Consider the following 15,733-nt stretch of genomic DNA (forward strand, 5'->3'; position numbering starts at 1 on the left):
TTCACCACATAGCCGGTATGTACAGACCATGTGAGATCCTCGTCAGAAAATAAAGTATCAATTTTAGGCATTCTCAACATACAGAAATAATTCAGATTTACTGTGTTTTTTAATGCCCAAACCTCCGTTAATTGGTATTTTAGGTCAAAGACAAATCTGTGCAGTGTTTCATGGAGCATATTTTGGCATTAAAGGAAAGGATGAGTGTAGTAAAGGATTTAAAAATATGGCATTAGCACTTAACTGCATAGTTCATATAGTTATAGGTGGGTGACCTTTACCGTTTCAATCAAGAATTCAAAAGGATGCTCTTTCGGTAGTCCGAGTAAGGAACATGATAGAATGGATAGAAAAGTTTTGAAGAAATGGAATAATCAGGTATTTGGAGTCACAGATTATTACAGCACAGAAATGCATTAAGGCCCAATTTGCCCATGTTGATCAAGATGCCCACTGAAGCTATTTAGTCCACTTGGTCCATATCGCTTTAAATCTTTCCTACCCATTTACTTACTTGTCAAGTGTCGTTTAAAAGTTGTTATTGTACATACCTCAGCCACTTCGGCTGGTAGCTTATTCCATTTACTATAAGACCATAAGGCATAGGAGAAAATTAGGCCATTTGGCCCAATGAGTCTGCTCCACCATTCTATCATGGCTGATTTGTTATCCCTTTCAACCCCATTCTCTAGCCTTCTCCCCGTAATATTTGAGACCCTTAATTATCAACAACCTATCAACCTCTGCTTTAAATATACCCAACGACTTGGCCTCCACAGCTGTCTGTGGCAAGGAATTCTACAGATTCACATAGCTCAAGAAATCCTGCCTCATCTCTGCTCTAAAGGGATGTCCCTCTATTCTGCAGCTGTGCCTTCTGTTCCTAGACTCCCCCACTTCAGACCATAAGACATAGGAGCAGAAATCGGCAATTTAGCCCATCAAGTCTGCTCTGCCAGAGGAAACTCCTTCCACATCCACGATATCAAGGACCCGATATCTATTAGACAAGTCTCATTCCTTCTAAACACAAATGCAGGCCCAGAAACATCAAATGCTCATTCCTTAACCCTTTAATTCTTGTGAATCTCCTCTGGACCTTCTCCAATATCAGCACATACTTTCTTAAGTTCTTAGATAATGGGTCCAAAATTGCTCACAGTGCTCCAAGTGCAGTTTGACCGATGCCTTAAAGCCTCAGGATTACATCCTTGTTTTTATATTCTAGTCTTCACGAAAAGAATGCTTGTGTTGCATTTGCCTTCCTCACCACTGACTCAAATGCACAAGGACTCCCTTTGCTCCTCTGATTTTAGCAGTACTGGAGTCCTCTTAAAGGTATGAGCACAAGAAGAATGCCAACCCAATAAAACATCAGGACATTCTTATGCTCCACAAAGTCCTCAGCTGAGTTTAAAAGCTACTGCAAGCTACTGTATCTACCATGGGCTTCATTATAAAACCTGCCAAATAGTAAATCAGCTCTGCATCAGTACCTTTTGGTCTCCATTTCAGATATTTTATTTGTCATTTTTCTCTCTTGATACCCTCAAGACAATTTGGTCATTACTGGGGGTTTAATTCAAGAGTACCATTGTTTGCTTACAATCCAACGAGTCCACAATGTGCATGTTATTATCCTGTCAGAGTTCTCCTACACTGCATGGTTCCTAGCTTCTATACATTACTGCATGGGGATGCTTAGCCCATTTGCCAGACAAGACTGGATACTGACCAAAAGATGGTATTGTTACTAGTGTCTATAAAAAAAGTATTCAGCCACCACCCCTGGAAGTTTTCTTCTTTTATTGTTTTACAACATTGAACCGTAGATTAAATTTGGCTTTTATTGACACTGATAGAAAAAAAGACTTCCTTGTCAAAGTGAGAACCGATCTCTACAAAGTGATCTAAATTAATTACAAAAACAAAACAAAAAAGGATTGCACAAGTATTAACCTCCCCCCCGCCTAATATGACACACCAAATCATCACTGGTGGACCAATCGGTTTTAGAAGTCACATAATTAGTTAAAAAGAAATCACCTGTGTGCAGTCAAGACGTTTCAATTGATTGTAGTAAAAATACACCGGTATCTGGAAGGTTCAACTGCTGCTGAGTCAGTATCCTGGCAAAAACTACACCATGAAGACAAAAGAACACTCCAAGCAATTTCGCAAAAAGGTTATTACAAAGCACAAGAGATGGATAGAAGAAAATTTCCAAGTCACTAAATATCCCTTGGAGTACAGTTTAGTCAATCATCAAAAATGGAAAGAATATGGCACATCTGTAAACCTGTTGAGAGCAGGCCGTCCTCAAAAACTGAGTGACTGTGCAAGAAGAGACTAATGAGGGAGGCCACCAAGAGACCTACGGGAACTCTGGAGGAGTTATAAGCCTCGGTGGCTGAGATGGGAGAGACTGTGCATACAACTATTGCCCAGGTGTTTCACCAGTCAGAGAGAGTAGCAAAGAGAAAGCCATGGTTGAAAAAAACTCACATGAAATCTCAGCTGAAGTTTGCCAGAAAGCAGTGGGAGACTCTGAAGTCAGCTGGAAGAACGTTCTATGGTCTGATGAAACCAAATTCCTAACACTGCCTGTAAGGAGTTTGTACGTTCTCCCTGTGATTATTTCCTCTGGGTGCTCTGGTTTCCTCCCACAGTCAGAAGTACCACCGGTTGGTAGGTTAATTGGTCATTGTGAATTGTCCCTTGATTAGGCCAGGGTTCAATCAAGGGATTGCTGAGCAGCACAACTCAAAGGGCTGGAAGGGCCTATCTGCGCTGCATCTCAATTTTTAAAACATTAAACTTTTTGACTAAACACTATGTTTGGCATAAGCCACACACTGCGCATCAAAAACACACCATCTCTACCATGAAGCCTGGCAGTGGCTGCATCATACTGTGGGGATGTTCACTACATCAGGCATGTAAAGACAGAAGGCAAAATGAATGCAGCAAAATACAGGGAAATCCTGGAAGAAAACATGATGCAGTCTGCAAGAGAATTGTGACTTGAGAAAAGATTTGATTTCAAGCAAGACAATGATCCCGAAGCACAAAGCCAAAGCTACACTGGAACAACTAAAAGCAAAGTAATGTCCTGTAGTGGCCAAATCAGTCCAGACCTCAATCCAATTGAGAATTTATGATTGGATTTGAAAAGGGTCTTCACTCATGATCCCCATGCAACCTGACAGAGCTTGAGCAGTTTTGTAAGAAGAATGGAGAAAAATTGCAGTGTCCAGATGTGCAAAGCTGATAAAAGACCTATCCACACAGACTTAAGGCTGTAATTGATGCCAAAGGTGCATCTACTAAATACTCACTTGAAGGGGGTTAATACTTATGCAATCAATTATTCTATATTTGTAATTAATTTAGATCGCTTTGTCGAGATGTTTTCATTTTGACACAAAAGGTCTTTGTCAGTTGAACAATGTCTAAAAAAAAGCCAAATTAAATCCACTGTGATACAATGTTGTAAAACAATGAAACATGAAAATTCCAAGGGGGGGTGAATACTTTTTATAGGCATTGTATATTAATTCCCTTCAATACATCCAATTCATTGAGCATGTGATACTTGAATAAACCTGAAAATGCAACAAAATTTGGATGTGTCGTAAATTGTACAACTTTACACCACCAGAAAAATTAGGTAGTCTGGTCAGTTAAACAGTCAAGTGGTAAATGGATTTTAGTCCATTCATTAGGAAGTAATACATTTGTTGAACTATATAAATAATGCACAATAAATGAAAGAATATTGAAAGATCTGGACGAACAGGGAGTACAAACCCACGAATCATTAAAGGCAGCAGGAAAGAATAATAAATTCAAAAAGCACATAGGATGTCTGCCTTTATTCGCTAAGACAGTAACAATAGTGTGATACTAGAATGGCACACAACATTCGCCAGGCCACAGTGCAAACATTTATAATATTATAAGAAAGATGCTCATCCACTAGACTTGGTTTAGAGGAAATTTAAGGATTTCCTCAGAACCAGAAGACTTGCTATATGGATATATTGGATAAGGTCGCTTGTTTTCTTTGGAATAGAAGAGACCAAGAGACTCAATTCAAGTGTATAAAATTATGAAGGGACTTGACAAAATACATACTAAAGGCTCATTTCCTTTAGCATTGAGGTCAAAAACAAGGGCGAATAGACCAAAAGCGGTGGTGGAAGAATTAGGAAATCAAGTTCCCTTCCCCACACCTCCCCCTCACCCCCCGCCCGGTAGGTGACAGGTGTCTTGCAGGGAACCTACCTAAAAAATATGGCTCAGGCACAACCCCATATCATATGTAAAAAGTATCTGGACGAGTTGAAGAACCATGACCTGTAGCACTACAATCCAGTGGAGGATGATGGGATAAATACAGTCAAGATGGTAAAATAGCCAGTATCATTTTACTTATTCCGATGTATTTTCAGAACAATGTTTGAGGTCGTTAATAACTTTACACATTGTTTTAATATCAGTTTTGATATTAAAAAACTTCAATGAATATTTATGTCACTGCTTGTAATAAATGTAACAGCTAATTTGCATACTAGGAATCTATAAACAGTTAAGATAAACAACCAGCTAATCCATTTTATTACCATTGGTCGACAAATACTTGTGAACAAAATTGAAAGAACACTCGTTCCTCTTCAAGAGAAGATTACTTGAACAAATACATTGCTTAAAATTTCAGCAAACCAATGCCAACTCCAATGCTACAGGATTTCATTTCAACCCACATTTTAACTGAAGGATTGCATAATTACATCGAAGTAACACTTGAAATCAGTGAATACCAGCAGAACAATGAGAATGAGGGAAAAAACTATTAAATATACTGTGATGTTAAATGATAGTGAATTACTCTTCATTGATACATACTTGTAAGATGGAAGATTGCATCACAGGCACTGATGTGGGATAGGAAGGCATTCCCAAGCCCTTGACCAGCATGAGCGCCCTTCACAAGTCCTGCTATGTCAACCACATTCAGAAATGCTGGTATTTTACTGTAAAAAAAATATTACAAAGTTTTAACTTGTTTTTTTATCTATACATCAAAATCAATTCAAAACTGAAAACAAACACAAATCAGAAAAAATGAATTACAAAAGTTAATCACAATGGCTCAGAGGCAGGGTCACAAATAAGGGGGGGGGGAAGGAAAAGTGGAAGAGGAAGGAACATGAAAAACACTGTTACATCTTCAGCAAATATAGAATTATCTGCAAAGCAGTTCCACAAAAAGTAGCCAGTGGAATTCAGTAGTTCCAGCCAAATGAGGAGATGGAACCTCAGTTATCATCTCAATCAAAGACAGCACTTCAATCCCTCATCACCATAATTAAGGATCAGCCAGGATTAAATACCACACCCTTGGAGCTTTAATTCATGACATTAACTCTACTGAGAATGACACTGCCAAATGTACATGTGATTCCATTTCATGTTGTCCTTGTGAAATAAAGAATATAGAACTGTCTCAGAAGCACAGATTAATTTCTAGCACTTAGTATGCACAAAAAACTTATCAGGGTCTAATATGAATGCTATTTGGCCAATTGAGGAACAGACGAAGTGGTTCAAAGACAACTATCACTTACAGGCCTTCTAGAAAATGCTTAAAATTTAAAAAGGGCATGAAACCCGGACACCAGTTGTCTTTGATCTTTGATTAAAAGATCTAGATCTAAAATCTAGTGGAATACTATTCCAACATCAAGCACCCATAAAATACCTATGATGAGGTCCTAAACATTTCCACTACATTAAATAAATATCCAAGTTGATGCTCATAAATTGATATAACAATCTATTTGGAAATTCAGATGCCTTCCCATCATCTGACCACTCACTGCTTTTTATGGGTCTTTGCCTGGGGTGTAGTCTAGGTGCAGTCAGACCTTTCAGCTTCCCAAGCACCTTCTCCTTAGTCATCACAACTATGCCCACTTCTGCTCCATGACATTCTTGAGTTTCTGGCATACCACTGGTGTCTTCACAGCGAAGACTTACACAAAATACTTGAGTTCATTCGCCATTTCTTTGTCTCCCCCCCCCCCCCCCCCCCAGTGCTACCTCTCCAGCATTTTCCAGCAGTCTGATATCCACATTCACCACTTTGTGTATCCATATATGTATGCTGGGGGTTTTTTTAAAAAGCTTCCCAATCCTCTAGCTTCCTCTAATATTTGCTATATTATATGCCCTCTTTTGCTTTTCTGCTGCTTTGACTTCCCTTGTCAACCAGTCGCCTCATTCTCCCTTTACATTGCTTCTCCTTCTTTGGGATAAACCAATCTTACACTTTTCAAATTACTCCCAGATACTCTAGCCACTGCTGATCTGTTGTCATCCCTGTTGGTGTCCCTTTCCAATCAACTTTGGCCACCTCCTGTCATTCCTCTGTAGTTGCTTTTACTCAACTATAATACTGATGCAGCGTGAATTCTATCATATTATGATCACTGTCTAAGGATTCCTTTACCTTAAGCTCACTAATCAAATCTGGTTCATTGCACGACACCAGACTCGCCTTTTCCCTAGAGGGCTCAACTATAAGCTGCTCTAAAAAGCCATCATGTAGCAATTCTATACATTACTTCTGTTAGGATCCAGCACCAACCTAATTTCCTGCCCCCACCCCATGACTATCGTAACATTTCCTTTTGACATGTCTTTGTTTATCTCTGTTAGGAAATATGCTGCAGTTACATGAATACAGTACATATTAATTCAAGAACCCATCTACAATTTACATTAAGTACTGAAAATTGGAACCAGTAAATTGAAGTTAAAGCATACCTTTGATTAAACACTGTCTGTGAAGCACAAGCTGACGCACAGACCAAGAGGTACGATTGGCAAAATGGTGCTCGTGAGATGAACGCACATACGGATTAGCCAAACATTAAGACAATGGGGCTGTGTTAATTGTCTTACATCAATCCAGGTAACTATGGGTTTGCACTATTGTAACCAAGCTCAAGGAAGCTTGTAGGCCAGACTGATACTATCAATTAGTTTGTCCCAGCAAAGGTATTCGAACATTCAAAAATGTCTTCCAACGTAGATATGCAATTCAAAAAGAAAGCACTGTCACCCTCCAGTATTTAAATGAACAATGTCACTATAACTATTGAAATTTTTTCTTAAGTGTACCATTGATCTTAAGGGTATAAAAATGAAATGCACTTTTGAATTTGTGAGACTATCAAGAGAGTTTCGAGAAGAATGCCTGCTTGTTATGATGAATAAAGGCTTCATCACCAGCTCAGTGCCTCTCCAGTGACTTCCAAAGTCATAACACTCCCAGAGCAATTTGCAGTTCACATCGTGACACTATGACACTAAGATTGGAGGCGTTGTGGACAGCGAGGAAGGGTTTCAAAGCTTGCAGAGGGATCTGAACCAACGGGAAAAATGGGCCAGAAAATGGCAGATAGAATTTAATGCAGACAAGTGTGAGGTGCTGCATTTTGGAAGGACATACACAGTAAATGGTAGGGCACTGAGGAGTGCGGAGGAACAAAGGGATCTGGGAGTTCAGGTACATAATTCCCTGAAAGTGGCGACACAGATAGACAGGGTTGTAAAGAAGGCTTTTGGCATCCTGGCATTCTTAAATCAAGGTATTGAATATAGGAGTTGGGATGTTATGGTGAGGTTGTATAAGACATCGGCGAGGCCAAATTTGGAGTATTGTGCGCAGTTCTGTTTACCTAACTATAGGAAGGATATCAGTAAGACTGAAAGAGTGTAGAGAAGATTTACTAGGATGTTGCCAGATCTTCAGGTGTTGAGTTACAGGGAAATTGAACAGGTTAGGACTTTATTCCTTGGAGTGTAGAAGAATAAGGGGGGGATTTGATAGAGGTTTACAAAATTATGTGGGGTATAGACGTAGTAAATGCAAGTAGGCTCTTTCCACTTAGATTAGGAGAGATAAATATGAGAGGACATGGCTTTAGGGTGAAAGGGGAAAGTTTTAGGGGGAACATCTTCACTCAGAGAATGGTGGGAGTATGGAACAAGCTGCCATCTGACGTCGTAAATGCGGGCTCACTCTCAAGTTTTAAGAATAAATTGGATAGATACATGGATGGGAGAGGTCTGGAGGGTTATGGACTGGGTGCAGGTCAATGGGACCAGCGGAATAAAGTTTCAGCACAGGCTAGATGGGCCGAATGGCCTGTTTTGTAGTGTTCTGTGGTTCTATTGTTTGGAAGCCTGTATATAATGCCCATCAGGGTCCTTTTATCCTTCCAATTTCTTAACTCTGCCCACAAGGATTCTATATCTTCCAATCCTATGTCATCTCTATCAATTGAGCCACCCACCTTCTTGTCCTTTTGATACAATATGTATTCTTGGATGCTAAAATCCCAAATATGATCTTTAAGCCACGAGCCAATTTCTAATTGTGTTACAAGATCATCAGAAGCAGAAACTGCAGAAAGAGAGTCACTTTGGTGCAGATAAAAATGCTTTTGTAAGCTCAAAGGTCCCTGTCACTGCAGGCTCCTCTACACTGATGAGATCCGACGTAGGTTGGGGGACCACTTTGTCGAGCACCTTAGCTCCATCTGCAACAAGCAGGATTTCCTGGAACTATTTTAATTCCAATTGCAAATTCATATTCCAACATGTCAATCCGTGGCTTCCTCTACTGCCTTGAGGCTACTCTGCGGTTGGAGGCGCAACACCTCATTCTGTCTGGGTAGCCCCCTCCCTGATGTCATGAATATCAATTTCTCCAATTTCCAGTCATTTCTCCCTCAGCCTTCTTCTTCCAATACCTTCCCGTTCTCTTTTCCTCACTTATCTATCACCTTCTCCGATGCCCCTCCTCCTCCTCTCTCTCCCATCAGATTCCTTCCACTTCAGCCCTGCACCTTTTCCACCTATCATCTCTTAGCTTTTCACTTCACCCCCTCCCAGCAACCTGCCTTCACCTATCACCTTTTTGCCTCCTTCCCCTCCCCCACCTTCTTCTGGCTTTTTCCCCCTTCCTTTCCAGTCCTGAAGGATGTTGCTCTGAAACGTCAACGATCTATTCCCTTCCATAGATACTGCTGAGTTCCTCCAGGATTTTGCACGCGTTTCTCTGGATCTCCAGCATCTGCAGGATCTAGTGTATAGAAATTTAATATGTCTGCAGCTTAAAAAAGATGAGATGCAGAAAAAAGATGAAGCTGAATGGAATGCGTCTCATACAAATCACAACAATACAGTAAACAAAATGATATGAGCTTTAATAAAGTTGTACAAGGACTAGCAAAGTTAAGCTGGCTCACTTCAAACCTGGCAATTTTTGAAAGGGGCTGGCTACAAATGAAATTCTACATGGATATACATTTTCAAAATGTATACCAATAAGATTGTAATGTGCATGCTGTTTTATGGAGTGACAAAACAGACTTGGAGATAATTATAATCGAGAACTTATGAAGTTATAAGTACCTCAGAAAGGCTGATCATTAAACCTTAAGCATCTGCAGACATCAAACATTCAATTTTCTAAAATGTCATTCCTAACTAAAATATCCAAAGCTCTAAGAAAAATAAATTAATGTACCTTGGAGGCTTATGGTACTTGCAGAGGAAATCAAACCGCTCATCTGGAACAGGCACTCTGCTTTCATTGGGATCAATAGTACAGAAAGGAAAGTTTTCTGCAGCTGCCTGGCTCTTTGTTAGAACATTAAAAAATGTAGATTTCCTGTTTCACAGAGAAGAAGAGTATTTTAGCAAATGTTTGATTATAAACACTTGATACAGTGAAAGTGAATAAACAGCAAGATTATCTTGAAGACTGAACATCCTGCTTACAACGCCAACTAATTATTTAAAGAATTAGGGGCAAGTTTGAGAGACCTTTAAATGATTTTACAACTTTGCTAAACAGGTCTTATGTATACAAAATAAATATTACATATAGCAGACCAGGCACACAAACAGCCTAATACTCAGAAGCTCAGTTCCATCCTGAACAAAACACCTCCTTGACTGACAGACCATCCATCAGTCCAAATGTTCATTCCACAGTGCTGAGTATTCAACCACAAAGTGAAATGCAGTTACTCACCTTTGCTACTCCACAGCACCTTCAAACCCACAACCTTTAACATGAAAGAAAAAGGGCTGTAACACATTGAAACATATTTGGAGGGGAATATCATACCTGCATATTCCCCTCCAAACTGCATATTTCTCTGACTTGGAAATATATTTTCATTTTTTCAATCAGTGCCCAGACTAAGCCCTGGAACTCCCTACTCATGAGCACTGTGGGAGAGCTACATCAGAACAACTGCAAAGGTTCAAGGAGGCTCACCAACTCTTTCAAGGATACTTGGCTAAGTGTAATAAATGCTGGCTTCCCAATATCTAGAATATGAAAAAATGAATTTTGTAGAACACTAGCAGCATTACAGCAGTATGCAGCTCAGAAGGCTGTTATAGGATTTGTGTTGCACTTAACGAGAGAGATGCTAGTCTTAGCACAAAAAAAGAAAATGCATTTCTATTTCCTGCCCTAGGATACGAAACTTGTCCTATCACAAGCAACTAAAGAAATAAGATCTACGTGCTCCAGCATTTAGAACAATGGGGGGGGGGGGGTGAGGGCAGAAATTTACAGAAACATCCATGATCTTTAGAAGCATGATAGGGTAGATGATAAAACGTTCCCACTTGGTGATGGTTACACAATGAGGAGCTGGTCATTTCAAACTGAATTGTGTAGGAACATCTTTTCAAGAAGGTTGGTGAATCTCTGGTTAGGTAGCATCTATGAAAGGAAGTTAACAGTTGACATTTCAAGCTTTCTCCCCCTTCCTGATGATGGGCCTCAGCCTGAAACATTGACTGTGTTTTCTCCCCTCACAGATGCTGCCTGCCTAAGTTCCTCCAACATTTTGCATGTTTTACTCAGAATTTCCAGCATTTGCAAAACCTCATGTTTAAGGTTCAGAAGTCTGATAGCAATGAGAAAGAAGCTGTCTTGAGCTCCTGTATGTTTTCTAAGGCAGCAGAAGAGGGAAGGGGGGGAATGGCAATGATAATGGTGGCAGGCATCCTTAGTACTACTTGCCTTCCTGAAGGAAACTTCCTGAAAATGGACTGGATGAAATAAAAGTAAGTCTGGGATGGGCTAGCCTGTAGCTTCCAATTGTCAAGAGCAGAGCAGTTGTCATTCGAATTTGAGATGCAATCCATAAGGATACTTTCTGACATTAAGGGCTAGGTTGCTTTTCTGACATCATGACATAGTATTTGCAATTTAGCACTGTATCTAGCCAAAGAGTTATTGTTAAAAAAGGGAGCAGAACAGAGGACTAAACACAATCATTGAGAGAACCATTGTTAAGGTTCAGAGTGGATAAAATGTTACAAGCAACTGAGAATAATTTAGAGGTGCTGGGCCGAAGAGCCTTTATCAGCACTCTAAGATCCAAAATAATATATTCGCTTTTAAACACAGAATATTACTAGGTTCTACTCACATTATTATCATCTCTCAAAAATATTAATACTGCTTGCTCAGTACCAAAAAATGCAGGCAGATATTTCCTCCAGTATGGAAAGGAAAAAGCCATTGTCTCTGAACCAGCTCACAACTTTGGGGTATTGCTTGACAGAGAGGATGTGTGCAGCACATTTGAAACCTGAAAATCTTTTCTCTCCATGTCACTTGGGCTCATTTTCAAAACACATAATGCATGAATTTGTCACCTCCACACTTTACTACTTCATAGAACTTCAGGACATATCCTATGTCCACCTTTACAGCAAAGAACACAGTTCAAATGTTGAATTCATTCAGCTGTCCCTCCATTCTAGAAACTCCATATGTGATGTTGTCACTAGCAAAGCCTTCAACAACTGTGTGCCACAGCAAAAACACACTGTAGCCCCAAATGCCATTCTGCTGTCATCAAGTAAATCAGTACATGATAATGAAAGCATCCATTGGAAGATAAGACATCAGAAGATTGACAGTTGGGTAAATCCTGACAGTAAATCCTCCAAGATTCAAGTAGCACACAGTTCTGCAGTTGTGTTTTTGACTATCATTGAATTGTTCCACCAAAATGGTTTGGGTGTCAAAACTAAAACTATAAACTGTTGGAAATATTCACGGAACAGGCAGCACATTGTTTTATTTCAGATGTTCGGCATCTGCAGCATTTGATTTTTGAAAGATAAAAGATCTGTTTCTGCAACTGGAAATTGGACTTGCACATTTGTTAAATGTTAAGAGTAAAATTGTCACATATCACAAAGTTACATTACAAGATATTTGCTTATTTTACTAACATTTACTGTAGGTGACAGATCTAGACTTACCTTATGTTACTAAAAATATATCATTTAATCTATTTCAATCACCAAAGTAATTGATTCTTCATATTTAAATTGGTTAAATTCATACATTTTATACATGTCCTTAAAAGGAATAATTCAGTGATTTTCATAACTATACTGATTAGATTGAGTCAAATTAAGTAACGTGGAATAGGCAGGTTGCCTTATGAGGAAAAATTGGACAGATTAGTTTTGTATTCAGTAGAATGAGAGGGATTGATTGAAACAAGATCATGAGGCTGTTTGACAGAGTTGATGTTGAAAAAACAATTCTCTTTGTGGGTGAATTTAGAACTTGGGGTTACTGTTTAAAAATAAGAGGCTGCCCATTTAGGGTAAAGTTGAGGTGAAAATACTTCTTGGAATTATGAATTCTTGGAGTTTCAAAGAAAGTCCTTTAACAGCTTTAATGCAGAGCCAGACAATAAGCATGGTGAAAGATACATGATATCAATAAAATAGAAACTGATGGCATTATTAGATCTGCAGCAATCTGATGAAACAGCGCAGCAAGCTCGAAGGGCTGAGTGGCCTACCTCTGCACGTAATTCATATATTTCAATGGGAACCACTTAGTGATGTAACTTTGCTTTCATAACAAACAATTTTTTTGGTGGAAACCTTAATGACACTAAAATTCTATTTCAATCTAAAATAAAAGCCATGTGTGTCGCTTGTATCAGAAAACCATGCATCAATGCACATAATTTTGTGGCAGTTTAGAAAATGAACTTTTGACCTCTCAATTCATTTACTAGTAAACTATTGTACCATATGACCCATCAACAACAGAAGAACCAAGTGTGAAAGTGTCAAAACACTGTCACGACCATGGCATTTTGGAGATGATGTTGTCAAGAAATGACAAGTGAAATGCAAAAGCCTTCCCCCTTGCTGATGTGAAATGGTAATGAACAATGATGAAGTTTTCCCTTACAAGTTGCTACATTGCTCCCATCAGCCACATCCTGGAATACAAGACTAATGATTTGCATCAGAATAACGACGACTTCAGCAGTTCTTATATTCATTTTTGATATCTATACACAGGACATCATAAATGGGAATTGAATGTATGAACATAATGCACTTACAGTTAACAGAAGACACTAATTTGAAATACTCAAGACTGAACAAAATGATTCCAGATTATTAAGTCACAATGCTGTGTATTTCAAATTAATAGAAATTTTAAAATATTGTGGAAAAGAATAGAGTGACTAGTTGATACCAGAAGAGGATAGCAGTACTAAGCAAATCACTGGAGAAGTCTGCACTCTTTCCCACTGGAGAGAAACGGGTAGATTTGTGTTAGAACTACCAGTCAGGAAGCAATAATTTGTACAAAAGCAAATTTAAATTGCTATTCAAAAGTGTAAGAAAAAGACTGACAAAGGTGAAAAATTACTGTTCTGAGTCATTTCATTTTGATACTGAAATGGTAAGAGGGATGAAGATGAAATGAGACACTGAAAGAATGGCAAGTTGGAGAGTGTATGGTAGGATCTTAATTAACCACCACAAAGTAATCTATGAACAGAATGACTTTACACAAGGGCTAATTGACTTTCTGATACTCCAGGAAATTGTCTCCTCCATGACCAACAGCACCACAGTATTATGGCACCATAGAGCTTCTTTCAAAGTCTCAACAAATTTCTCACTCATCTCTCAACCCAACGCCAAAACATTTCGACAAAGGAAAAATGAAATAAAATAAAGGACAAAAGAGCAGTAGAAATGAAAATAAGGCTGCAGAAGAGTACACATCTTTGTTTTGGTCTAAAATGACCACAGCAATTACTGTTCCAGCTAAGTGAAGAAGGCATTCCAAACTTCAAGCAATCCTCACCACAACTTTTATAACTGTACAACTAATCTAAACCCCAGCAGTGGTTTACTAAGTTTCCCAGCAATTGCACTGAAAATGTAAGCACTGAACCTTAACAATGTTAGACCTAAAGAAAGTAGCAACTCCATTCATTTCAAAAATTAGGAATAGCTGCAAGAGATTGAAGAACGCTTTAATTTAGCTTGTGAATTAATTAAGATAACAAATATAAGTGTTTAGTGTGGTGCAAAAAATTTTAGTAGCATCATTAATCTTTGATAGCTTGAAGATTTTCAATATGTGCAAAAGATCAGATCACTCACTCCAGTACAATAACATTTTTGACGTTCAGTAAATCCAGGCTGTTGACTTACCCACCTGTCAGAGCATTTCTAGGTAGGCTTCAGTGATTTCACTGGTAAAGGAACCTAGGTGGCAGTACCAAATATTGACCACTGCTAAAGAGTAAAACCAATACAAGCCTGAAATTGGGAACGTTGTGATACAACAAGTAACAACACATCCTTTGCAAGCTCTCATTTTTCATTGTCCTGGAACAGCGCTGCATGTTTTTAGAAGTATCACCTTCTTGAACACAAGGGACTGCAGATGCTGGAAATCTAGAGCAATGATTCTCAACCGTTTTTTGGCCATGGCCCCCTTAGGAGCTCTTCTCAGGTTCCAGGGCCCCCCCTTTCAAACAGAGATACAACACGAACAGATACACAGAAAATCATTTATTATTGAACACCAAGAAAACTTGAACATTCCCACATACTGGACAAAACTTAAAGAAAGACTGTATGAAACTAAACATCTATCAGGTCTAATGCCATCCTTGAGCTTAGTGCTTTTCTGCAAGTTTCATGATATCGGGCTGCAAATTAGACAATGACAGTCGGGAGTCATCTCATGTTGCGATATCAATTCTGTTCCTGGATTTTGTCAAGGAAACTACCTTGCAGAATTCACTCTCAACCAAATATGTTGAGGGAAAGGCAATAAAAAAAAATCTTTGGGCTTTTTCCCCCAGTTTTGTAAACTTATTTGGTAGATGACTCTTGATCCAAAAATCTTTTCGAAACTGACTGAACTGACAACGTGCAGTTATATCACTCCGAAGATCAATCAAACTCTCTTGAATTTCTGCCTCAACTTGAGAGGGTTGTACTTCAAATGGATTCAAAATCCAATCCGGGATACCGAGGTTTAACAGGTCATTAAATCTTTCTTGCATATCCTTCTGTATCTGCTTGAGATGTTTCACATAAACAGTAAGGTCATCGTCCTTCAGTGCCTCTGCGATCGTCTTCAGGTTTGGAAATTGTAAAAATTCCCAACGTCCTATATTGTAGCAATAGACTTAGAGTTTCTTAAGGAAAGAAACAATGTCTTCCTTACAATCTATGAGGCTACTGTTTTTGCCCTGTAAGGTCTTGTTTAACAAAGTAAGTTTCTGAAAGATATCTGCCAGATAAAATGTGTCCGCCTTAGCATCGAGTCTTC

The 15,733-nt window shown here is 38.9% G+C and overlaps 1 protein-coding gene across 1 annotated transcript in view; it reads right to left on the reverse strand.

The window, feature by feature from the left end:
• The window catches only part of ola1 (Obg-like ATPase 1), a 177,114-nt gene that overhangs the window by 146,448 nt on the left and 14,933 nt on the right, over positions 1 to 15,733 (reverse strand). The window contains exons 3-4 of the mRNA XM_059966679.1: positions 9,605 to 9,748; positions 4,909 to 5,036 (exon numbers count right to left, since the gene is read on the reverse strand). Of these exons, the coding sequence (XP_059822662.1) occupies positions 4,909 to 5,036; positions 9,605 to 9,748 (272 nt within the window). The remainder of the gene's footprint in view (positions 1 to 4,908; positions 5,037 to 9,604; positions 9,749 to 15,733) is intronic.

This window comes from Hypanus sabinus, chromosome 4 (assembly GCF_030144855.1).
Source record: "Hypanus sabinus isolate sHypSab1 chromosome 4, sHypSab1.hap1, whole genome shotgun sequence".
Lineage (NCBI taxonomy): Eukaryota > Metazoa > Chordata > Chondrichthyes > Myliobatiformes > Dasyatidae > Hypanus > Hypanus sabinus.